The sequence below is a fragment of the Perognathus longimembris genome, chromosome 3 (assembly GCF_023159225.1).
Source record: "Perognathus longimembris pacificus isolate PPM17 chromosome 3, ASM2315922v1, whole genome shotgun sequence".
NCBI classification, from domain to species: Eukaryota; Metazoa; Chordata; class Mammalia; order Rodentia; family Heteromyidae; genus Perognathus; species Perognathus longimembris.
In genome coordinates this window covers 13387757-13414501 of record NC_063163.1, presented here as the reverse complement: position 1 = coordinate 13414501, position 26745 = coordinate 13387757, and the positions used below count along the sequence as shown (strand labels likewise).

At 37.3% G+C, this 26745-nt stretch overlaps 1 protein-coding gene across 1 annotated transcript in view; it reads left to right on the top strand.

Annotated features, from left to right (window-relative positions):
* Positions 1–26745, top strand: part of Gpc5 (glypican 5) — a 455251-nt gene that overhangs the window by 8669 nt on the left and 419837 nt on the right. Inside the window, 1 exon segment of the mRNA XM_048341183.1 lies at positions 21873–22034. Coding sequence (XP_048197140.1) covers positions 21873–22034 — 162 coding nt within the window.

The following is a 26745-nucleotide window of genomic DNA, read 5'->3' as shown; positions in this document are numbered from 1 at the left end:
CCCCTCCAAGTCTTTTCCCTCCTGAGTGTTTCCTTAGTTCTTCCTCTGGTACTGGACCAGTCCTGCTGGGCCAGCAAAGTCCCCTGGAGTGAGGTACATCCTCTCCCAGGAAAATTGTCAATCCTTCAGCCAAATAAAGCTCAGTGTACTCCTTTCATCTTGTGGTTTTTCTTGTTCATCTCTGAGATCCTGAAGCTCACCACATATGGGTCAATACTAAGTTATTTATGATATAAAGCAGGGGTTCCAAGTCGTAATACTCATTTTAAATATATTTATTTCCTTTTACCATGAGCTACTTGAGAGCAGGCTTTATAATTGATATTTCCCTGGTTCAGTAATTTAGGCCAACTTTTAAGTGTATATAGATATACAGATGTGTAGAATTAATTTTACTTTTACAGTTACCTCGTCAGTTACAATATATTAGTTATATTCTTTATAATTAATATTAATAGAATGAGCAATATAATAGGTGACATTGCTTAATTGGAGCTTAGTTGTCTTGCTGAATAGTTGCTTCATGAAGTTTTTTTCTTGTGTAAATTTGCCATAAATTCTATAAAGTGGTGCAACCCTTTTAAATTTGAATTTAAATTTTATCTACAGTATCTAACAGTTTTTAAAATAAAGTGAATCAATTTTCAGATAAATGTCTGAAGGAGATTTCCCTCAAATGTTATGCATGGGCAGGAAAAGCATTGAGCATTTGACATTTGCACAGCTGTTACCATTATGTAGCCAGTGTAACTGATCTGTCTTAGAGCTTTCTGTTCCATTCTTGAGATACTGGAAAAAAATAATGATGACCAATATAATTTGTATTTGACTCTATATTAATTGGTTTATGTTTTGTTTGAATATGATTCTTATAAAATTGTATGTTTCATGAGCAATTAATTGTAATAAACTGGAAAATTATCCATACTTTTCATCCTCCACTCTTGTTAATTCTATATTGGGAGTAAAATAGGTATTGCTTATCTGTGGGATTATTTCTGAACCAAGACGAATATTCTTAAAGGATACTGACCTGGTATTTAGACTGCATGCGGATCACAGACTAGAATAAGCAAACAAGTAAATTATATTAAATCACAAAACCTGATCAATGGTAGCATGCCTAATCTGCCTCTTATGTATTTCCAACAATAGCACATTTTGAAATACTTATTTAGTAATAGTCTTTAAAATGTATTTGTTTTAAATTGACAGATGAAATTGCATGCAGTTGTGTACAGAATAATTTATCCATCATGGCTAAATTTAGCTAAATAGATTGTTACCAGTTTTGGTGGTGGAAGTATTTAGTAGCTACTCTCAGTATTTTCCAAGAGCGTAGTATAACATCACCTACCATATTCAGTACGCTGGGCCCGAACTCTCAAATTGCTTCCTTCTATTTATGATTTTTCTATTCTTTCACCAGTATTTCCCTTAAACTAATGCATCTTCTCTAATTACCATTCTACTCTACTTCTATAAGATCAATTCTTGGACATTCCACACATACATCTCACCTGGGCTATTTCACTCAGGGTCCTTCATGTTCATCCATACAGTTGCAAATGACAGAATAATCTTCCTGCTGCTCCTCCTCTTCTTCTTCTTCCTCCTCCTCTTCTTTGTTTTGGTGGGTGAACAGTATTTCATTATGTGTCTGAATTATATTTTCTCCTTCCAGCTATCAGCTGATGGACACTAAGGTTTTTCTGGTTGTTAAGACTTGTCTTTAAAGTTATCTTAGAAAAGTTTATTTTTTTTCAGTGTGATGTATGATACACTATTTGTTTAAAATATCTTTTAAGAAGCATAAAATTTTATTCTAAGTAGGAAAATTATCTAAGTCAGTGCTAATGAAATGAACATACCTGTTTTGATATGGTTCAGTTACTCATTTAAATATGTTTAAAAATAGTCATGATTTAAAAGCTACTAAAATTTCTCATTTTATAATGCAACTTTTTATTACTCAGTAGGACGAGTTTGAATTATGACTTACCTCCCTCTGTGTTATGAGAACCAAACTTGATTTTATTTTTGCAGTTCTGTATGAAATCGGATGTTTTGCAGGTATCTTTTGCAGCTATCTTTTGCAGCTATCTTTTCTTACAGTTCAGGGAGAAGATGCATCTGAGAAGGGAATCAAGTGTAAAGCACACCACACCAAGAGTACTTTTATTGATCAAGTGAAATGAATGAGAAAAAATTGTTTCTGGATGTCCTGTCCAGTGTGTGTGTGTGTGTGTGTGTGTGTGTGTGTGTGTGTGTGTAGTGAATGACTGTCAATATTAAATTACTTGTTCAAATTTATTTGCTTTCTAGATAACTCCCTTATTCAGTAAGGTTATACTATGTTACATTTGGTTCATTTTCTTTTGATCATTGAGATGTCTGTGTTTAATGAGCTGAAACTGAAGTAGGTCAATAAAATGAAGAGATTAACAGCCCGTTCTCACCAGGCTAGGAACACATTTTACTTTGAGTTAAAAAAAAAAGTCATTTTAAAAAAGGTTTTTGATCAACTTAAAAGGTAAAGGAAATAAGAATAACATGGCAAGACTCAAAAGCTGAGAAATCAATGAGGTCTTCAGGGTAGTTTGTCAGCTGTAGTTATGTGGATCTGTGCCTGTGTAGTTAAGAACTTTAGTTTACAAAAGCAAAACAAAATTTTACTTTCTGCTTTTATAAATCCAGGTATATAGAAAACCTTCAGGTTATTAAATATTTAGCATTCAATATGTCTTGCCTACATAGCAAGGAAAAGCAGTAGGTTTAATAAATTACTGAAGTGTCATAGGATAATTAAATGGAGAAAATAGATGTGTTTGACATAATTTGTAATATACTATTACTACATATCATAGTGAACAGAAATGCATTTACATTTTTAAATAGTGTAGGTTTGATTCTGTCATTGTTTAGCTGTGTGACCTTTAGTCAATGTCTCACCCTTTCAGAATATGTTTCTTTGTCTTTACAGAAATAGTGATACTGGCTCATTTTTTTTCCCCCTTTCAGTAATTTTTGAGGCCATGCGACTGGTTGGTGACAGTGATTTGTCCATTTTCTATAAATGTGGCACAATTAATTCTATGCTGCATCCTTCTAAGAACCTTTTAAAAAATTGTGTTCAGTCAGGAACAAGCAGGGAAATCAGAGAAATGTTTTCCTTTCATGTTAACAACATGTAACTGCAACTTGCAACTGCAACTGCTTGACTTCTGTCACTCATCTTTGGAATATCAGTCCTATACTCTTAGGAGAAAGCCCACATTTTCATTATTTAATTTTGTAAATTTATTACTTATGCCTTAATTGTGTATGGAAATCAAATCTATTTTTTCATATGTGTAGTTTAAGAAGAAGAGCCTTGCTCTCTATTCAAACACCACTGTCGATTTAATTAAGATTAAAAGGAAGGTACTTTTACATGGGAATATATGGTAGTTGTGATGCTCCCATGTGTAAGTGGCTGGAGTGGGTGATTTGGAGATAATTGTCTGCTTTGTGTTTTTTATGATCTTGCTTGTCAAAGAATATGTGGAATGTATGGCCCTGTTACTGGATAAGAACTTTTCTTCCATACCAAAAACACAGGATGGACTTTGTTAGCATGTCTTTCCCTTCCAATGGACTCTCCATCTGACTCTGCTTCTGGGCTTTCAGTGGGCATTCTTGTCCCTGGCAGTTAGTGGCAAAACAATGACAGAGCAGGCTGGGATGAATAAAAGGCTTGAGGCAAATGAATGGAAAAACCACAGAGCTTCTCAGATGTTCTCACAATTCTCTCTGGATTTCAATAACTACTCTTCTTTGTTTCCCAAAGCATAGTAGCAGTGCCTCACACATACCTATGAGGCAGGGAGAGCTGTAATGTACTTATAGTTTCCTAGACCTTTGCTTTATAGAAACTTTATTATATAATCTAATATATATGTATCTAATTACATATATCATGTGGTACTAAGAGTGCCAATCTCTTTGTCCTCAGTATTCTGTATGATAAAACTTTATGTAATTTAAATATTTCAACCAAGAAGATAATTAAATTTGCATGTGGAATGTATAGGAACATGAGTCATTTCTAGGGATACTTTATAATTTTTTCTTTACGTGTGTGTGTTTGTGTGTTTGTGTGTGTGTGTGTGTAGGTGTGTATGCATGCTTGATCTCACTTGGCTTCTTCAAGGCTGGAGTTCTACCACTGAGCTATGCTTTCACTTCTGCATTTTTGCTGGCTAATTTAGAGTTTGTCCTACTTGTCTCCCCACACTGGCTTCAAACTTAAGATTCTCAGTTCTCAACCTTCTGAGTGGCTAGGGTTTTATAAATGTTTATGGAAGTCCCAGTCAATGACAATTTAGCTCACACTTTCAGCTACATAATGATTCTGCTTTTGTTAATTGTTTACCTCCCTATCTTTCCCCTTTCTTCTTTCATGAAGAATATCAGTAGCTGTCAACTTTTTAGGCTTCCATTGGAAACATAGGTAACATGACCTAACATTACCGAAGTTAAATTTTTATCTATCCTACACATTCAATTAACTGCCACGTTCTTATGGATCCCGTTCTACAAATGTGTCTGTTCTTTGCCTGCTGCTATTACTGTAACCATGCTTGAACTCAGCTTTGCCTGGCTGAGGGACATGGCCTATATTTACTCAGCCTTTGCAAGTTCATTCACTATAGGAGTCCCAGCTGTGTTCTAAATGAAACTCAAATCTCACCTTTGTTTTTTGGTGTTTAATCCCTTAAGATTTGTCACTGACTTTAAAAATAAGTGATTTTTAAGTATTTGAATACACACATCTTGATCAGTGTTACCCATCCCATCATTCTATACCCTATCTAACTCAATCTCACCAGTCCTCTCAAGTTGCTTAGTTTGTTTTCACATATATACATTGCGCATTAAAGAGTATGACCATGGTTGGGTACTAGCAGCTCATGTCAATCAACCTAGCTACACTGGAGAGTGACATCTGAGGATCACAGTTAGAAGGTAGCCTAGGCAGAAAATTCCTCCAGACTCTTACTTTCAATTAGTCAGAAAATGCAAGATTTCAGGTGTGGTTCAAGTGGTAGAGAGACAGCCATGAGTGGAAAAAGCCAAGCAATGGCACATGGTCTTGAATTCAAGCCTAGTACTATCACAAACACACATACAAACACACACACACACAGACATACACATGAATATAATTGTACTTATATACAACTTTGTACAATAAGATAAAATACCACATTGAACTAAATGATGGAGGGCACTTTTATGTGGAATGCACAAAAATTAAAAAGTTATCTGTAATCATAGATAATCACTTATAAATTGCCAACAGACATTTATATTTTGAGAGAAATGAAAATGGACATAAAGGAAGAAATTCAAGTGCTACAAATGACTAAGGATATATGAAATTGATCAAACCCAGATTAACAAAGAAAAGGAATTAGTATTATATAATTAAAGATATATTATTAGTATTATATAATTAAAGATTAGAAATACAAATATGTAAAGCCCTTAAGATTATAAACATAGTGTGTCATCTATCCTCATCTGAAAGCACTGGGAAAGAATACTGATAAGTATTGCCTTACAATTTAGGGGGAATTCTGAAATCACAACACAACTTAAATTTTGTATACTCCTTGTTCCACTAATTTCAATTCATGGGAAACTATTCTGACATAAACTAACGACATAATTTAAAAATTTTATGCATGTTCATTGAACACAAAATTTCAGAAAATTTAAGTATCTACTAATGACAATTAATAGACAATCATGAAGATATTACACCAAAAAGGAAAGATATACAAAGTATAAATGAGAGCTTGTGGCTCACTAACATGGTTGTAAAAAGGCAAGTCCTATTTTAAAAACAAAAGAAGAAAATAACTTTCATATCAATGCAGGAAGAAGAGAAACAAACCATGTGCACAAGATGACAGTAATGGCAGATAATATTAGGAAACAGAATTTGGGGGGCTGGGAATATGGCCTAGTGGCAAGAGTGCTTGACTCGTATACATGAAGCCCCGGGTTCGATTCCCCAGCACCACATATATAGAAAACAGTCAGAAGTGGTGCTATGGCTCCAGTGGCAGAGTGCTAGCCTTGAGCAAAAAGAAACCAGGGACAGTGCTCAGGCCCTGAGGCAAGCTCCAGAGATGGCAAAAAAATAAAAATAAATAAAAATAAAAAGAATTTGGGGTAGAAAAAGCTCTTAGGAAGTAAAAATATTTTAAGTAATAGTATATCCTTTGATTTCTTGGAAAAGATGATTTTAAAAATTCAATTCAATTAATTTTATTTTTGCTTTACCACCTGAATCACAATTTCACTTCCAGCTTATTGACAGTTAATTGGAGATGAGTCATATAGACTTTCTGCCTGAGCTGGCTTCAAAGTGTGATCCTCAGATCTCATCTTCCTGAGTAGCTAGCAGTAGCTGAGTAGTGTGAGCCACCAATGCCCAACAGAAAACAACAATTTTAAAATCAATCATATCATTAACTTTAAATTTATCCCATGGCCAACTTATAAAAGCTTGTGACTGACACCGAAATATTGAGGTGAAGCCTTTATAACCTTACTGACGTGGAAACTCTGTTTAATAACAACTTGAAGACTCCTGGGTTGATTTCAGTGGAGCACAGAAAACTGCCTGGTTGCTGTTGCTATTCATTGTAAGTCTTGACTTTGACACATCTTATCTGCCTCTTCATGTTCTAGACCCTTATTTAGATTTATTTGATCTGTCTTCTCATTTGGAAGGCTCAATTTCAATTTTTTTTTGAGGTGCTGGGATTGAATTTAGAACCTTGTTTGACTAGGCAAGTGCATCATCACTTAAGCCATCATCCAAGACCTTTTGCTTTGTTTGTTTCTCAGGTAGGTTCTTGCACTTTTATTCAGGCTATCTTTGGTTTGTAATCCTTCTACCTCTGCCTCCTGAGTTGCTGAGATCACAGGTATGAACCACCGTGCCTGCTTGTTTTTATGATAGGATGTTGCTAACATTGCCCAATGTCCTCAGACATGGATCTTCCTGTCTCTGCCTCTGCAGTAGCTAGGACTAACTGTTGGTGTTTGGCAGGACAGTTTTTGATACAGACTACCACGAGTAAGATAACTTTTCACAAATTATCTCTGGAAATGAAATGCTCTGAAATAATTTCAGAGCTAGAGATGACTTCTACAGTCAGAGAATCTAATTCTGGTCATATCTTTAAGGGTATAAACTTTCTGGAGAGAAAAAGCTCATTTCATTTGGGGGCTGGTATGTTAGTGTACGGGTTTTATTCACAGGGTTCTTTTCCTCTTTGCAAACCATTTTCCATATTGAATTGAATATGACATTCCTAAATGATAAATATAAGACCATTGTTCCCTTCAAACACTTTATAATCTCATATTTGTGTGACAGAAGCACAAATAAAGGTATCTTCCAAAGAGGAACACATTGGATGTATATTTCAGTGCCCTGGGCGACTGAAAGGCATAAGAGGGATGAAGATGAGTCAAAGAAATTAGATGGGATTAGCAGGCAACAGCACTGTTACTCTGTGTGACTTTTGAATTACTTTTCCTGCTGCAGAACAGCCTTTACTCACACAGCAGGAAACACAGCCACCACAGCTTCTGCCAAAGGGGAGAAACTAACCCAGTTCTTTTGATGGCAAGTTACAAATTTTTTCAGGAAGGGGAACTGTTCGTCAAATTTTTCATTAAGTATAAAGATAGGTTAAGGGTGGGAGGAGAGAATGTCCTAGAAAAGCTGTGCCAACCATCCGTGCAAATCCAGAGGTGTGTGGCACACATTGTAATTACCTTTGTAATTACCCAGTATTTATGGCAGAACCAAACCCCCTGTTTATTGCATTTTAGGCTCTTAAGTTACATAATTCCTGCTTTCTTTCCAGTTTTGCCTCTCGTGTTCCTTCCTGCCATGTATTCTCCACCCAGAGGTGGTCTGCATTTCCCCCCCCCCCCCCATTTTTCCCACTGGGAATGCCATTAATTTAAGACTTCATGTTCATTTCATGTGGACCATTTCTCAATAGTGTGTTTATAAAAAGGAAAAGAATGATATCTTTGCAGGATAAAGAGCAAGATTGCTTTGGTTCCCTGTAAACTTGGTGATCACCACAAAGTTCAGTGTTCCATCTCTGTAATGTACCCATTTTCTGATCAGGAACCTAAATTGAGGGTGACTGAGAGGTTGTTAATGCACCTTACCTTGATCTAGTCTACTTTCCTTTGCTTCTAACTTTGAAGTTGAAGTCAGCAAGTTGTAAAAACGTCTAGACCTTTTGTAGTCTCAAACAACCTCTGCCAGGCCACAGCCATGCACACACCTGGTGTTCCACCTCAGCTGCACCTGTCAGTAAGTAGGTGAGATGGTGCCGCTCTCCGCCATCATTCCCCTTCCTCTCTCCCTATTCTTGTGTGGTCAATCTGCATTCAAGTTTGTTTTGAAACTTATCAGTTATGTGAGTTGATGGCAATTTAATCACAGTAAGACCAATTTCTTAAACATAGAATATTTTGATATCTTGCAAATTTTATCATCTATATAGTGAAAATATTCAAGATATGATTTCTTTAAAAATTTTTTTCTGACCACTTCTCCCATTTATCTAGGAAGACATAATTTCTTTCTCTAGACCCCTAGCAAACTTATTATACCTTTTATAATATTTTATCACATTATGCTTTTTTTCACAGCACATCTCTCTCTCATCTAAGCCCTGGATAAAACTACATTTTATTCTCCTGTTATCCTTAATAAGCAGCATGGTGTCTCACATAGAACAGGTGTTTAATCAATATTTGATGAATTCATTTGATTTATTAATCAAAATAAAGACCAGGAAATTACTCTGCACTTAATGATGTCTCAATTTATTGAAAAGTCTCCTGAGAAGGAAGTAGGTGTGTGTGTGTGTGTGTGTGTGTGTGTGTGTGTGTATGTGTGCGTGTATGCCTAAGGGTCCAGTTACACTATAGGGTGGCTTATTACTCCTGCACTATAGAAACATCAATTTACCACTCCTTAAGATGCCATTGTTAAGAACTCTGATTAAAATTGACTTCAGAAAGATTAAACAGCAGATTCAAACTGTATTCTGATATATATATATATATATATATATATATATATATTTTTTTTTTTTTTTTTTTTTTTGGCCAGTCCTGGGCTTGGACTCAGAGCCTGAGCACTGTCCCTGGCTTCTTCTTGCTCAAGGCTAGCACTCTGCCACTTGAACCACAGTGCCACTTCTGGCCGTTTTTGGTATATGTGGTGCTGGGGAATCGAACCCAGGGCCTCATGTATACAAGGCAAGCTCTCTTGCCACTAGGCCATATCCCTAGCCCCTATTCTGATATATTTTATATTTATGAGCATTTTAGTAATTTGGGGGTAATATTAAATGCTTAGTACATGTTGCTTAAAGAGTTACAATATAGTAGCATTCCAAAGCCCTGAGAAATGCACAACAATTGACAGAGTCAACTTATTTGACCATTGAGAAAATCAGTTCGTTTGCACAAGGAATGTTTCTGACATAGCTCATCTTCTGTCATTTCTGTCATTCCCTTGAGGTTTTATTATTATTTTTACTTAATACCAGTTAGAAGGCAAAAAAGTAGGTGGAGCAAATTGAGATATTGAGAATTGAAAGTTGCTTAAAATGTTCAATGATAGAGTCAAGTATGATTTCTAGGTTTTGAATCAGTTGGATAGAGTAGGAAATATTCAGGATGAAGGTGGGACTCGGGGCATGCCAGCATGGGGGCAGCTGTGGTGGTAAAGAAGATAGCTGGAAACAGGGGCCAGATGGCACTTGAGAGACGACAGCCAATAAAAATGTGGAGGCCACTGGGTGAAGGTAAAGTATTTTGAGACCTCCCCCCAAAGGATATTTCACAAAAAGCAAAAGAGTGATTAGAACATGAGACATATAACATAGATTTGACAGCTTGTTGGTATGTATACACATTTACCAAGAAGTGCCAGGATCAAAATTTAGACTGTGGAGTAACACAGAATGAAGTAGAGACATGTATTCCAAACCAGAGAAGCTTAGGAAGCTTCTTCTGCAGAGGAGATGTGGCTGTGATTTACCTGTGTTTGTTTCTCCTTGACTATCCTTCATCAACACATCTACACTAAGACAGTGATATGGTGAGAGCAGGGGAAGTAAATGAGAGAGACAGTAGATGGGCACAGAAAATCTTCTTATATTTGTAGGTGAGGAAGACTGGGCTTCATAAGCAATCTTCTAGTGTAGAAGCATGCTTTGAATCACATTTTAAGAAAAATTTTCTTACCTGTAAGACAACTTCTTTGGGAACTGAGAAATCAGAGTGCTCATGAACTCATGAGTTATCAAATGCCTAGAACAGATCATAACTTGAGCTAGAAAGAGATAAGCAACTAAAGCTTATAATGGTTTTCAATTTGCTATAAATTTCTGTTTTTATGTATGTATTTGTATTCCAGTTCTTTCAATATTAGTGTAAATGTATATGCAGAGGTTCATATAGTATGGAAGGTGTCGGGGCCTCTGAGGACCCCTTCTCCTCACTTCTCCGGAGGAGATGCCCAAATGTTGGGGTCTCTAGGACCCCTTCCCTCCCTATCTCCCGGGGGAGAAATGCCTGAACCTCGATTCTATGGAAGAAGCTCCGCCCTACCCCTCATACCGGCAGAAGGAGTAAGGTGTGTCCTTACCGGACTGCTCTAAGCTGAAGTGGGATGTCGAAATCACTTCCTCGGCCCCCCATAATGTGTCAGGAGCCACAGGACAAAGATATTGGGGAGACGGTTGGATGGTTGAATGGGTCTCCGAGGATTTAATTGGGAGGGAGGTTTATATAGTGGTAATGGTGGGAATGGGAAGCACTTGGGCCATTGGCTAAGCTGGGCTGCCCATCAGGTGCTGTCATGTAACTTCCTCTGTGGGCAGGGATCACAATCCCCCAAGGGCTGACACGTGCTCGCCCCAGGGGCTGGGGCTTCTCTTCCTGTTAAAGGCTAAAGCCAGCTGTGGCCTCTTAAAGGCACAGCTGTCCCCAACATCTGCTCCTTTTTTTTTTCTTTAAACTAGCGGGGGATGTTGCAAACATATGGCATATATAGGCATAAGGCAAAATGCTGACATAAGATATATAAGGGGTAGGTAAAGTGGCCATCCGTCTGGCGTTGTCCAGAGAAGCTGGAGTCCTTAGCTGGTCATCGCGCCAAGTGCAGACATTCCTCTTTTGGCAGTGAGGTACAAGTAGGCTTAGCTTCTGGCATCTCTTGTACTCCACCACTGGTGACTTAAACACATGTGATTAGTAAAAAATTCCTCCTTTTGTAAACATTGAGGTGAAGGTGCTAAACCTTTGCGCTTACCTTTTTTAAAAACATTTTTTTGACGGCTGGGAATATGGCCTAGTGGCAAGAGTGCTTGCCTCCTACACATGATGCTCTTGGTTCGATTCCCCAGCACCACATATATGGAAAATGGCCAGAAGGGGCGCTGTGGTTCAGGTGGCAGAGTGCTAGCCTTGAGCAGGAAGAAGCCAGGGATGGTGCTCAGGCCCTGAGTCCAAGGCCCAGGACTGGCAAAAAAAAAAAAAAAAACCAAAAAAAAGAAAAAAAAAAAGAAAAAAACATTTTTTTATCATGAAACATTGAGGTTGCGTGTCAAACCCTCAGCTCCTATTTCCCTCTAACGGGGCTCCCTAACAACAGGGTGAAAGGCAAGGAAGAAACACGGTGCAAAATTTCTTTAATTTTTGTGTGATGCTGTGGGCAGTATCGCCAGGGCAAAACATTGTGCCATGAGACGCTCAAGAAAGATATCCTTAATTAATCCTGGGGGCTACCCACCCCCTCTTTTGTTTTTTTAAAATTATGACACCGGTGGGCACCAGGCAGGGAGTATGGGTGGAGGTCTCTTCTTCTGTAGCTACTTCCTGCTGAAAGGGGGCGACGTAATCAAGGGCCCCTGGTTTTAACCCCGCCTGTAGCTGTAAGTCTGACACAGAGAGAAAACGTGCAGCAGCTGTGCAGTGAGCTCACAGACACAGGCTCTAGCCCTGCCCAGCTGCAGCGAGCCTGGCAGCTCAGCCCCAAAGCAGTTTTTGTCCAAAAGCCGCTGCCGCCATGTCTCCAGAGTCAGGCGCTTGCCACCGCTTGCGAACCCTAGCGGGGGAGCCCGGCCCGGGGCACGCGGACCAGGAACAACCCCAGCCCGAGGCCGCTGCCTTCACGCTCCCACCTCCACCACCTGCTCCCAGAGCCCAGCTGCCAGCCCACGCTCCCCTTGGCCTCGCTGCTTTACTGCCACTCTCGGGTGCCAGGCCGCCCACTGTGTTCTGGCAGCGCTTCCGCCGCACCGCGCTCGGTGGCTCAAAGGTTTTTGCACTAGACGCCCAGTGCCGCCCGAGGCTGCGCGGGCCCCAGCGCACACCGTTGCTTGCAAACCCTGGGCTGCACGGAGCCCAGACTGCACTCCGTGCCGGCCCGTGACCCATTCACAGATTGGGACCCGGAAATGCCAGGCGGGCGAGAGCCCGCGCAGCCATCCCAGCGTTCCCCTGCCGTGTCTCCGCGGTACGCGCGCCTCAACTCTTTCCGGCGCTGCTTCTTGGGACTCACTAGGCCCCGCGAGCCCACCTGCTCTTTATGCGTTTGTCCCCCCATTTGGAGGACATGTCCCACTCCTGAAAACCATGTACTTAGAGCAGCCTGTGGGGGTCGCTGAACCCCGAAATTCCCGGCCGTGCGTTCAAGCCTCACATTGGGCGCCATATGTCGGGGCATCTGAGGACCCATTCTCCTCACTTCTCCGGAGGAGATGCCAAAATGTTGGGGTCTCTAGGACCCCTTCCCCCCCATCTCCCGGGGGAATGCCTGAACCTCGATTCTATGAAAGAAGCTTCGCCCTACCCCTCATACCGGCAGAAGGAGTAAGGCGTGTCCTTACTGGACTGCTCTAGGCTGAAGTGGGATGCCGAAATCCCTTCCTTGGCCCCCCATAATGTGTCAGGAGCCACAGGACAAAGATATCGGGGAGACGGTTGGATGGTTGAATGGGTCTCTGAGGATTTAATTGGGAGGGGGGTTTATATAGCGGTAATGGCGGGAATGGGAAGCACTTGGGCCATTGGCTAAGCTGGGCTGCCCATCAGGTGCTGTCATGTAACTTCCTCTGTGGGCGGGATCACAATCCCCCAAGGGCTGACACGTGCTCACCCCAGGGGCTGGGGCTTCTCTTCTTGTTAAAGGCTAAAGCCAGCTGTGGTCTCTTAAAGGCACAGCTGTCCCCAACAAAAGCAACAATAGTAGGAAAAGAATGTGAACTCAAGGATAAACTCAATGTAAAAACATATTTTAGCTGAAATAGGCAATGACACTGTGAAATGAGTTTTAATTTTTTGCTGTCATCACAAGCATGAACTCTTCTGCTCATCTTGATTAACATGGGCTCTTACTAACTTTTTGTTTGCCTTGGCTCGTTTTGAATCATGATCCTTCCTATCTCTTCCTCGTGAGTGGTTGGAATTATAGGCATGCCACATGTGAAAGCCCTCAAATGTGTTCTTTTTTAAACATATATATTTTTTATTATCAAACTGAATTACAGGGAGGTTACAGTTTCATACATTAGGCATTGGATACATTTCTTTCAGCCAGTCCTGGGCCTTGGACTCAGGGCCCGAGCACTGTCCCTGGCCTCTTCTTGCTCAAGGCTAGCACTCTGCCACTTGAGCCACAGCACCCCCTCTGGCTCTTTTCCAAATATGTGGTGCTGGGGAATCGAACTTCATGTGTAAGCTTCATGTGTAGGAGGCAAGCGTTCTTGCCACTAGGCCATATTCCCAGCCCCATGGATACATTTCTTGTACTGTTTGTTACCTCCTCCCTCATTCCCCTTCCCCCCTCCCCCTTTTCCTTCCCTCTCCTCCCCCATGAGTTCAAATGTATTCTTGTCATCATTGTTTTCAATTTAGTGTCTTGGTTTTAAGTTCCCTGATTTTTAAGATGAAATTTTAGTTTTATACTGACATGTATCAGAAAAAGACTTATAATGAATTTCTAAAATTAGGAAATACATTTTTGTCCAAAATGTATTTTTCTTCTTTTGAACTACTAAAATCTTAAGAAAAACACAAAGCTTTAGCACTACTGGGTGAGCCTCCCAAAGCCACTATGTGCAGTCTCCCTTTAGCTCCCCACTCCTCTGTCTGTAGACAGGAAGAGAAGTAGTGAGCTTGACATGGCTTCAGGCATCAACACTGTTAAATGGCTGGCCACCAAAGCCCCTCACAGACAGTAATCTCATTCCTTCAAGCGGGAATTTAAGAATGGGAACCTACCAATCCGGACACACTTCAAATGCTGCATATAGCGAGGAACTTCTAAGGAGGTGCAAAAAAAAGTAGAAGAGCAACAGGATTTTCAGAATCCTCTGTTTTACTCTAAGAGATGTACAAGAGAAAAAGCACCTCCTTCTTCAATTTATATTTAATTGTTCATGAAGACAAAAACCTCAAAATCTTATAAAGATTATATGGGTATAAAGATTATATGAGGATTGTGGAAGGTAAAAGTCAAAAGGATGCACCAAAGTCTGTAAAAAGGTAGGTTAAGTAGGGACAGAGGTCTCAGAAGTAACCAAGGTGTTGCAACTGTGTCTTCCCTCTCCCCAAGCCCCAGAAATGGGTGCTGTGCTGAAGTGTGGCTTTGGAGACAAGCAGATAGGATTCATGTCATAGCTCTACCTCTATTAGACATTTATGTAATTGTTGTTTGTGTTGATGTTTATTGTTAAATGATGTCTGTTCTTGTAAAACTTATAGATTTGTAAGATTCCAAAAATACTCTGATTGTATTCAGAAGAAAATAGATTACTGAAAGAATGAATAGCCACATCTATGCTGGACTTTATCTTATGGAAAGGTAGAAAATACTAGGGATTTTAGAAGGGAAATTCATGTAATATGTCGGTCATTCAGAAACATATAGATTTAGAAATCCTACTGTAAGTGCATAATTTCCCATTTTATAATCTAAAACTTTCTCAGTCAACTGAAAATAATTACAAATAAAATACTCATTCATAATAAATACACTTAGAACAAAATGCCCAATGACAAGAAAGTTGGGGATACTAAATTGGCCCTGTTGTTAAAAATGGGATAAGCAGCAAGAATATAGTGTACTAGAATTCAAGTATGAATGTAGGTCAAGATTAGCAAAACTGCTAAGATGTTGAACAATTGCTGAGTAGATTTGGAGGACTTTATTAAAGCTCAGTCAAGGAAATCAGTTCCTATCAGAATTAAGAGCAGAATGGAGTCAGCAGGTAAGATAAAGTTGTATGAGATGAATAAAGAACAGGGATATAAATAGATTATTAACCTTAAAATGCACTGTTAGGGTAAGGTTGGACTCAACAAGTTCAGGAATCGTTATTTTTACAAAGCCATTTACCGTCTCCATATCAAAGACTGTCAATGTGAAGGGCAGTGACAGAGGAGAGATAGATTTACTCTTGACAGGTGTAAAAACTATTGTCCATATTTCACTAGGCATTGAGCTGACGATGTAGAATATCTGTCCTTAGATTTTTTTCTTTTTCCATCTTCAGTGAGTGTCCCTGGGAGATTCCGTCGTGGGTTTTGTGTGCTTGGCACTCCACTATACAGTACTGTGCATGTTGGGGCTTCCTCATGAAGAGGAAGCAGTCATTGCACCTGGAGGAATCACTACTATTTTTCCTTTGGCCATCTTCATCAATAAAATAGTTACAAAGTAGTAAAATACCATTGTTTGTCCTTTATTCATTTTTATGTAAAATAGTAATGTCAATGTATTTTGGGAGTCCTGAGATCCTTCCACACAATGTATGTGTCCATCTACTCCTAACTTTATTAGTGTATTAGTTTAGGCACTTTGGTTCTGAGAAGCACATGCTAATTTTCCTTATCTAATACAAAATAATTTTGTTTTTAGGTTAAGCTCATAAAATCTAAAAAATACAAGAAATGGTTCCCAGAAAGGATTAAAAAAAAAAAAAAGAACTATGGAGAGCTCTGTATAATGGTTTTCTTTGCATTTCTTTATTCAATGCTAATTCTTAATGTGGATGTTTTATCTCTATGGTGAAATAGCAAATCACTCCTTAATTATGTAGGAAACAGTTTTGACTGCAAGCAGAGCTTTGTGTTACAATTCTAAATTCCCAGTGAATGAATCCAACTGAATATGTTTGAGTCACATGTTTACCTTGAGATATACTAGTGAGAGATGTGGTTTTACCTGAACAACACATGTGACTAGCAAGTAGCTCAGCCATGAATGAAGGTGTTGAGAGAAACATTGTCAGAGAGACTAGGGCTTATGATGAAGTGAGTGGATACAAAGGAAAGTAGCTAGTAGAGCCACATATGTTATTTTGGTATAGATTCCATATGTGGTTGCAATTTTCTTTTCTGCTCCTACCTTTAATACTAGCAAGATCTTCAGTTCAGTGAAATCCAGGAGACCTTTGAATGGCAAGAAGTAATAACTAATTTTTTTGTGTGTGACAGTTAGTTTGGAAGCTGCAGCTCATCTTGTAGGAGCTCAGCCACATGGGTAGTGTTTCATTTATAGAAATGTTGGATATTGTTGGTTATTGAGATAGTCTGTTTCAGTAAGGTAATTAAAAATGAATCGAATAACTTAGGACTGTTTCATAACCCAGGAGGCGAAATTGCCATCCATTTTTTAATCCCTCTAGGACCAGATTATTACTGTTGCTGCTGCTCCTGTTGCTGCTGCTGCTGCTGCTGTTGCTGCTGCTGCTGCTGCTGCTGCTGCTCTGTGTGTGTGTGTGTGTGTGTGTGTGTGTGTGCACGCGCCTTTGGTCTGCGAAACTGATTAACATGTAGCAGTGTTAACTATCGACTCCAAATTCATGACTTGAAGTTTTAGAAAGTATTGCATTTTGCTTAGCTTTTTCTCTGCTTCGTAGACAGATCCTTTCATATAAGACACATTTATTACTGGTTATATAAATAAGGATTTTAAACATGTGATTCTGTGTGAGCATTAATCGAACATTGCTGGACAAAACAACTCTGAGCACATTAACTATTGAAGGATTAATGATGCCATTAATTTATATGGAGGACAATACCACTATTATATCTGTGAATGTTATGTTGACCTTATTTGTCTAAATTTGTAGAGTTCTGTAAATTACTCATTTTTTATTAAATCTGTAATAGTTGAAACACTAATATACTTCTATTTTTTCATTTTAATGAATTATATATGTATATATATATATATAATTTCATAGGATAATGCTATATTCTGTGCAGTAAAATACATTTATAAATTAGTTATATATTATTACCTCTAACACTTATAAAATGTAAATATAATCATTGTGTATACTATTTCAAGTGATTTCTGATATTTTCAACAGTACATTCTTTCTAAATAATGTACTTGAAGCTATCTCATTAATTTTAAGCTTAATCTATGTCTTAGATTTCTGACAAAATGCTGTTATGTATGAATGAAGAAGGTAAAGAAGAGATTAATATTATGTTGTGCCAGGCACTTACAAAATGCATGGAAACAAAGCAACTGTGGTACTTATCCTATAGTAGCAAGTGGTCTTGTAAGAAAACAGAATCAGTTAAACATACATAAACATATAGACATGAAAGCAAAGAATGAAAGGTGCCATTAGGGATAATGGATAGCTTTCTAAACAAGATAGGCAAGAATTAGAAGGAATGGATATTAGGGCTGGGTGAGGAAGTGCATGCCTGAGATCTCAGCTATTCAGATGGTGGAGGTATATGGATGGTGGTTGTAGGTCAGTCAAGGCAAACCTATTGTGAGGTTTTATTTGAAGTAGAAACAAAAAAAAGGAAACAGGCTACAGGTGTGACTCAAATAGTAGAATACTTCTCTAATGGGCACTAGGCCTGGGGCTCAATACCCACCACCACCACTATCAAGAAAGAGTGAACATTAAAAAAAATTAACAGTACAGTAACATTTAAATGTTTTTAATTGTTCTTTGTACAGAACAGAATAACACGATGAAGTGATTGTTCATGAAGTAGCTGTTTAAAGTTAGAGAAACATCCAAAATGGTGGTCCAGGTGCTTATAGGTCTTTGAAACTAATACTTCTCTTCCTGGGTTAGAATTGGAGAAGGTTTCTATAGTTCTCTTTGATAGCTCCTTTGGTAAAGAACCTACTGTTTGATTGAATTTTAACTCTTTCTTTCCTTCCTTCCTCCCTCCCTCCCTCCCTCCCTCCCTTCCTTTCTTCCTTCCTTCCTTCCTTCCTTCCTTCCTTCCTTCCTTCCTTCCTTCCTTCCTTCCTTCCTTCCTTCTTTTCTTTCTTTTCTCCCTCTCTTATTTCTTTCCTTCCTCTGCTTTCTTTCCTTCCTCTCCCTTCCTTCCTTCCTTCCTTCCCTCCCTCCCTCCCTCCCTCCCTCCCTCCCTCCCTCCCTCCCTCCCTCCCTCCCTCCCTCCCTCCCTCCCTTCCTTCCTTCCTTCCTTCCTTCCTTCCCTTCCTTCCTTCCTTCCTTCCTTCCTTCCTTCCTTCTTTTTCTGTCTCCTTTCCTCCCTCCCTTGCTCCCTCCCACTTCCCCCCCTCCCTCCCTCCTTCACTTTCTTCATCCCTTTCCCCCCTCCCTTCCTTTTTGAACTCACAGCCTTGCAAATTTTAGGTAGCTGTGCCAGCATTGGAACCATACCTCCAAACCTTTCATTAGGTTTTAGTTACTTCTTTCATGGGGTCTTGAACTTTGACTAGGCTGAGCTGGTCTCCAATTATGATCCTCCCAATCTTCACCTCCTGAATTTGAGATCCACTGCCCTTAGCCTCCACTTTTTAATTTAATTTTGTTGTTGATATCTCTTGCTGAGTTAGATTTTACCTTCCAGAGACATGATAGCTATCTGCTAGTTTGGATTCTGGGATTATACTATGTTCCTGGAAGTCAGCTTTGAAATCTTTACAATAATTACTGTATTTCCTGTTACACTGAAGTATGTTTAGAGTTGATTAGCTTTATTTTCTTTGGGTGATAATTTTATTTACAATATAGAAGAATCGCTGCATGATGGGCTTTAAGAAGTTTTAGCAACATGTATTCATAAAGCTCTTGTACTTACTATGGGTAGCATGTAAGATAGCATATTTTTTCCTGAGAATTGTCTGTAGTGCATCCTGTCTTCTTTGGAATACTATGAGAAGATGAGAAATAGGAAATATTTTTTTAAATTTTGTAAATTCTTTTTCCACTAAAATTCAAAACTTTTTAACGAAAAAATTTTGCAGGTCATCCTGATGAAAATATTGTACCAAGTTAATTTCTGAATTAATGATTCATAGCTTTGCTTTTTTTTTTAGGATTTAGTTACGTGTTGTCAAAACACATTTGTAAGTTTATAAATGAAAATCTGAAGCAATGTAGATCCTCATCAACTAGGGAATGTTTGCTAAGTGGTCTAAAATGCTATACATGCTTACTTAGACATGCTTGCTGAGATATATTCTGCTATGTTTTGTCCAATAGAGCCATACAAACAATATTTAGCATCTTTCTAAGTGCATTTCCATCACTTAAAAATGGGCAGAGAAGCAAATGGCAACTCAATTACTATATTTTCCCCTATTTTATTTTGAATAAATCTTTTGGGTCCTCTCAACATAAAATTAGTTCTCTTGCAAATTTCCAAACAGATGCTTTCTCTGTAAATAGGAGAGTAGGTAATGATCAGGTTTGTCTGTAAAGGAACCATTTGCAAACCAAACACTTTTCTCATACTAGAGTAAGAGAAAATGTAGCTTGGGAATTCGTTTGCCTGTTTCTAAATTTCAGCTTTGCCAGTGACACAGCTGTCTTTATCTTTGTTCTTTGGTGGAAATGGGATTTGAACTCAGAGACGTCACTGTTGGAATGTGCTTTAACACTTTGGACATAATTTCAGTCCTGGGAAGATTTTTGTTTTTTTCTTTTTCTTTTCTCTTTTTTCTTTTTTCTGGTCCTGGGTTTGAACTCAGGGCATGGGCCCAGTCCCCAAGCCTATTTTTGTTCAAGGATAGTACTCTAGTTCATGGTTACAGCACTACTTTTGACTTTTTCTGAGTAGTTTATTGGAGGTAAGAGTCTCATGGACTTTCTTGCCTGAGTTGGCTTTGAACCACTGTCCTTATACCTTAGCCTCCTGAGTAGCTAGGATTACAGGAGTGAACACTGGCACCTACTGGGGCCTAGCCATGGGTAGTTTTTAAACTTATGTTTACTTTCATTTGAACCTGGACAAAATGTGACAGCAGTGGTACTATACTTAAGGTTGATCTAAGGATCAGAAGAGATAATTCATATATTAACCTCTGAGGGTTCATGATGTCCTGTGTAATTGGGATATCACAACAAGCGTCTTCTATACCCTTGGAGTTTTACAATTTGTGTGTAAACTAACTGAAAATGAGATCAACAAATATAAAATTGCAACCATGCTAAATGCAGTAGACAGGTGGCCTTTACACAATGTGTTGAGCTGTATTGGAGGTTATGTGCCAGAGAATGTGCCAGATGAAGGTGTGTGCTTGCTGCATATGTGGGTGAGCATACATACAACACAAGTTCTAGGCAGAAGGAAAATCATGGAGGATGGCTCTGGGGTAAGTATGTGTTTCATGAATAAGGCCCAAGTGTATAAAGATTAGTACAATGATCTATGATAATGGATATAAAACTGGAATAGAGGAAGGGAAGATAGATCCATGACTCTCCAAGTCTTTACAGGCCATGTGTGGGAATGTGACTTAGCAAACACATGATAGACATGTGCACTATAGAAACATATTGGTAATGATCTATTATTAGTATATTTGCTTTTAATCTCTAGTGGTTATTAAACATTAATTAAGATTATATGTTTCAATATTTGTTGTTTCTTTCTCCCTATTATTGTAGTTTTCTGAATGCAAATTCCTCAAATCTTTCATTTAAAAATAAAACTGAGAAGACAGCTTTGTTTTCTGTCAATGTTACTATTTGAGGAAAACTTTCTTTGGAATAACTTTAGGCAAGATAAATGAAAAACAATTGCTGACATGTTACCTATTGTGACACATGAGTATTTTGTGCTTATTAGCCTTTGTGAAATGCTGTCATTTGTTATCCAAATTAAATAAACTAAGAACAAAATTGATAGAATTGTTAGTGTCCCATGTTGTTGGGCAGAAAACTCAGAATGATTTCACATGTTTTGGTCTTTATCTAGAACCAACTTTTGGAAATGGAAGATATCAGACTGACTCTATGTGAATGAGTGGAAAGAGCTTGAAAGGTGGCTGTAACATGTGTGCCTTTGTGTGTGTTGTGTGTGTGTACCTGTGTACATCTATTAGTTTTGTCAATCTAAGAAGTATTTGTTAGTTCAGAGCTAATGTGGTAACTTTGGAGTATCCCAAAGTCAAAGAACTGAGACTCTTCTTCATATTGGAGCATAACAGGACAACTATATTAGGCCATGTGAACAAACTCATCATGTCATGAACATTAAGTAAAATCTGGGTAGCCAGAGGATGTTCAATGTGGTCTTCCACCAGGGTTTTCTTCTTTGTACTACATGTTTGAGCAAAGAGTCAATCATTCAAAATTCTTTGTCTTGGTTAATATAAGCTGATATTTTTTCTAATATCAAATGCTTTGAAAACATCAAATTTTTACCTCGAATATGAACCACTTGTGTTCCGGGGTTCTCATAATGCCTGCAGTGTATTGTATAATGCTCATTGAATCATTTGGAAAATACTGTGTGTGTTCCAGGAGCTGATCTTCAGGTTTGCATATCTGAAAAACCAACATGTTGCACCAGAAAGATGGAGGAGAGATACCAAGTTGCTGCTCGTCAAGATCTGCAGCAAGTCCTTCAAGCATCCAGCTCTGCATTAAAAATGCTAATATCTCGAAATGCAGCTGCTTTCCAAGGTAACTGTACTTGAGTTCTGAAATGAACTACTAGCCTTGTGGGGTGATTTGCATCTGATAGAGATACTGCTAAATGTGGCTAGTTTTATTTCCTTATTGTTCCATATTATTTTGGCATAAAATGGGATTTTATGTTTTCTAACCTTCATAACTTATTTATGAAGCTATCAAGGGCATATATTTGAGTTGAATCGAATAAACTTTTATATTACTGAAATAATCCTGGTAAGTATTTGCCCTTTATAGGGTTTTGCTAGGTTCCCCACAACTCTTAAGCATGAGTTTACCTCAAGGCAAACAGACACAATAATTTGATTTCATAAAGAATACATTACATAAAATATCACTGCTTTTAACTGGGAAATTTTATATAAAAATTATGACCTGAACAAATAAATATTTGAGATTTCTTTCTGTAACTTTAGTTGTTTTCATGAGAGTACCAGTTCAATAGAGCAACGTGAAGGCAAGTGTGGCAAATAGTAAACTGTGATATTAATTGAATGTTTAAAGGTAAGCTAAAACCAGAACACAACCTCAGTTCAACCAATATGTTCAGGAATAAAATTAATGAGTTATGAAATTACCTTTTAGCACACTGAAAAATAGATGATCTTTTCCTTATTTTAGTCATCTTTACTATAAAATCGCTTATTGCTATAATAAAATACCTTAATTTATCTTCCTCTTTTATAAAGCATTAGCTATTCTGTATATGATAAGAATGGTAATGTGTAGATTATACTGGTTTTTAAACAAATTTATTGCTTGTGTTCCACATAGAATGTGACTTCTGACAGTATTTTTAATAAGTATATTTATGTCAGTGTGTTTAACTTCCTTTGTTTATATGATATAACTAAATCACAAGGCTGATTAATTTTTAAAAGTATACTTATTAAATAGAATCAGTACAATAACTCAGAATACAATTTATATTGACTGAATATGTAGTCCCAGATGAACTTATATTTTTTCCTAGAAACCAAGAAATGTCAGATTTTTAGGATCTTATTAAGTATATACTATTTCAGATTCTTTAAAATACAACTTCCATGTCATCAAGTTTATTCATGTAAACTATTTCGACAAAAATTTACTGATAGGCATGTTAAGCAAACATTTGTGATTTAAACTGGTTAATTGGAATACTTTAGCCAGGACAAGAAATTATTGATTATTGTAAAGCAATTTTGTTAAATTTTTGGTGATAACCATGTCAGTAGCAAAACATGTATAGTAAAGTCTGAGATTGTCTCTATTTGTCAGAGTGTGATGTAATTTTATACAATATTTTCTTTTCTGTTTAGTAAATTGTACCTCTCTTTTTAATAGATTGAGTTTGACTTTTTATTAAAAATTTAATTTAAAAACTAAAAAAGAATTATTTCTTCCTTCTATCCCCCACCCCTTTTATTTATTTATTTTTTTGGAACTGGGATTTGAAATCAAGACCTCATGCTGTCTTGGCTTGCTTGCTGAGTTTGATTGTTAAATTTGCGCTACCTCTTGAGGCACCCTAGTCCAGGTTTTGGAGATGAAGTCTCATGGAATTTTCTGCTTTGGTTGCCTGGAAAGCCTGATCTTCTCAATCTCATTCCTGGAGTAGCTAGGATAAGAACCATTAATTGCCAATACCTGGCCTTGTGTTGTTTTCTTGTTGATGCTTTTGTATGTTGAGTACCTACCAGTAGCCAAATCTCTCAAGTACTTATATTTGAGGCAGTGTCTACATGTTAAATATATTTTACTTTCATTGGTTCTACCACACTTCTAATATATTAAAATGGGCTTATTAGCTTATTTTAAAACTAGAGTGAGGCACATAGTATTTCTGTCAGTTTCATAATGAAGGCTAGTGTACTTGTCCTTTGCAGTTTTAAGCAGCCTGTGATTTAGTGTGTGTTCTCATACATCAGCTACAAACGTATTTTTCCCTATCAAGCTGTCCTTTATCTCTGAAGTTAAAAGTTGTGTTTGTGTTTTTTCCTTTTCAAATCCCTGCCGGCAGGCTACTACATATTACCTACATTCCAGGTAAAAGTGTGGAGCTAAAATTACTTTTTGACTGGAAATAAAGCTGGATTTGCATTAAACATAATTGAAGGTGGAAAAAAATTAACTATAGATTTAAGATTCATTTTCCTTGAAAATGCAGTCAACTTTTAATTGTTTTAATTCTGATAGATACATCTCTATGACTGTGGTAGTCTGACGTGGCAGGCAGAGTAACTATTTCACAGTAACCTGAACAATCCTTCCTTGATTTTAGTATATGTGCTGCCAAAGTGAGCACGTACCTTGATTTTATACTGAGTACTCTTGCCATTAAATCTTTTCAGTGTAACCATTGTACTTTAATTGCAGAGAAGATGAGTAGACCACCTGCCTGGTTATTTATAATTTATCTCTATATTATGCAAACTATTTATGTTAGTTTTGCACAGGAAGTTAGAGATAATCCTTAAAATTTGCCAATTTATTCAAGGGAAAATATCTATGAGATATTTAACTAGTTAGAGTTTTGAGTATCTATCTATCCCATATCAATCCATTCACTTGTCCCATTTATCTCATCGGTTTAATTTGACTTATAATGTTCTTTTCTTCAGCAAATCAGCAATTTTATCTTATTTTCCTAATTTACTTTGTTGTTGTTTTAGAGTTGATATACAGCAGGGTTACCTTTACATATGTCAGGTAATAAATATTATGTTGGGGATTGAACCCAGAGTTAAACTTCATATATATTATATACACACATATATAGAGAATGTATATATATGTATAGTATCTATGTAGATAGATACATGTCTATGTAGATATATACATATAAGTATGTGTATATACATATTCCTTCTGTTGCTTGGCATTTTAGTAATTTTTAACTTATTTTTAAACTTTATGTCTCAGTGAACATTGTTGATCATGTCTCCATTAGTATATCTTCATATACAAAGGGCAGTTGGGTTTCTTGGTTAGGCAGCCTGTCAAGGTTGCTACAAATTTACCACAATTGTGTTTTTAAGTAGCGAAACCAGTTTATATTCCCTATAATAAACACCTCCTGTGCTTTCTCATTGCCTCACATCCTTGCTAACACAGGATTTTCAGAATTTAAAAATTTTTATGGAACCAATAGATATGGAATGCTATCTTGTTTTCAAAGTTTGGTTCTCTCATTGTTAGGGAGCTTGATTTTTTTTTCACACAAATTTATTTTGTGGGCTATTTTCTCTTATAGACAGTCATTTGTATGTACACTTAGAGGATATGCTATGCATATTTTGGATATATTTACATTTTTATTGGGTGTAGATGCCATCTTGAATTTCTAAGTGTTGAGGTTTTCCCTAAAATAATTCAAACTTCATGTCATATTCTACAGATAATTTGAGGTCTGCATTGCCCAAGGCTAGCAGTTGTGTGGCGATTCCTGCTTCTGTTCCTCTGACTTGCATTTCTCATTCTTTGTTTCTTTCCTATGAAATTCAGTATGACTTTACAACTTTGATTTCTAGCTCACAAACTCATGCATGCACACTTATCTGTTAAATATGTGTGGAATTTCATAAGTTGGTAGCAAGGGAAAGAGAAAATTTATAGGTGACAAATAATTTTAAATTGAGTATTTATTGCTATGTTGCCAAATCTTTTCACCCCTCCACCACTGATTCTCCTCCCTCCTTCTGGCACATTTCCTACTGTGCTGTGACACTGTAGTCTACTCTTATGATGGTGAGGTACCATGACTTCTATTTCCTGACACTATATGAGCAGAGTGTTAAAAAAAACGAAACAAAACACCATTCAACTATTAGGGTAAATGTAAACAGTATGTTTTGATTACTTTATTTTTTCCTAGTCTGTAAAACAATAAATCCACAAGTACAGTTAATTTTTCTATTGTAAAAAGTGAAATTTTTTTATTATTAAATTGACTCCATTATACATTTTTAAGTGCTAGTTTTTGTGGTACTAATCCATTAAAAAACAATTAACAATTAATGTGTGCTTTTAATACAGACTTTATGTTAGGAATATTTACTCCTAAAAAGCAATTATCATTAGTAAGTTTCTTGATGAAACTTACTAAGGAAACTTAGTAGTGTGTGTGTGTATGTGTGTGTGTGTGTGTTTGGGGTTTGAACTCAGGGGTTTGTGATAGCTAGTCAGCCTGTCTACTGCTTTTGCTTTGGTTCGTTTTGAAATCTTTTGCTCTAATTGACCTGGAATATGATCCTCTTATTTATGGCTTTCTGGTTGCTGACATAAAAGTTGTGCACCACTATGCACAACTACTGGATTAGACTGGGTCCTGTTACCTTTTTGCAGAGGCTGTTCTTCAACTGTTATCATCTTGATTTTCACCTTTTGAGGTGTTAGGATTGCAAGTGTAAGCCATTTCCTCTATACAGAAATTTTTATAAACTCTAAATCCACTTATAGTAAATGCTTTTCTTATGACTACATACTTAAGGAAGGAGTAAAAAAAACTATCAAAGGAATTTTTGTAAGTATTGTACAAAAATACATTAAAGAAAATTTGATACTATGTAATATGTTGTTCATTTTATAATTCAAGCTTTATGAATCATTTAAAATATTTTATCCAGTGAAACGAACTTTATTATTAAATTGATAGTGACATTTAAAATTTGTATGTTGTATAATTGAAGATTCATAGTTTTTCCTCTTAGTCCAGTGCTCT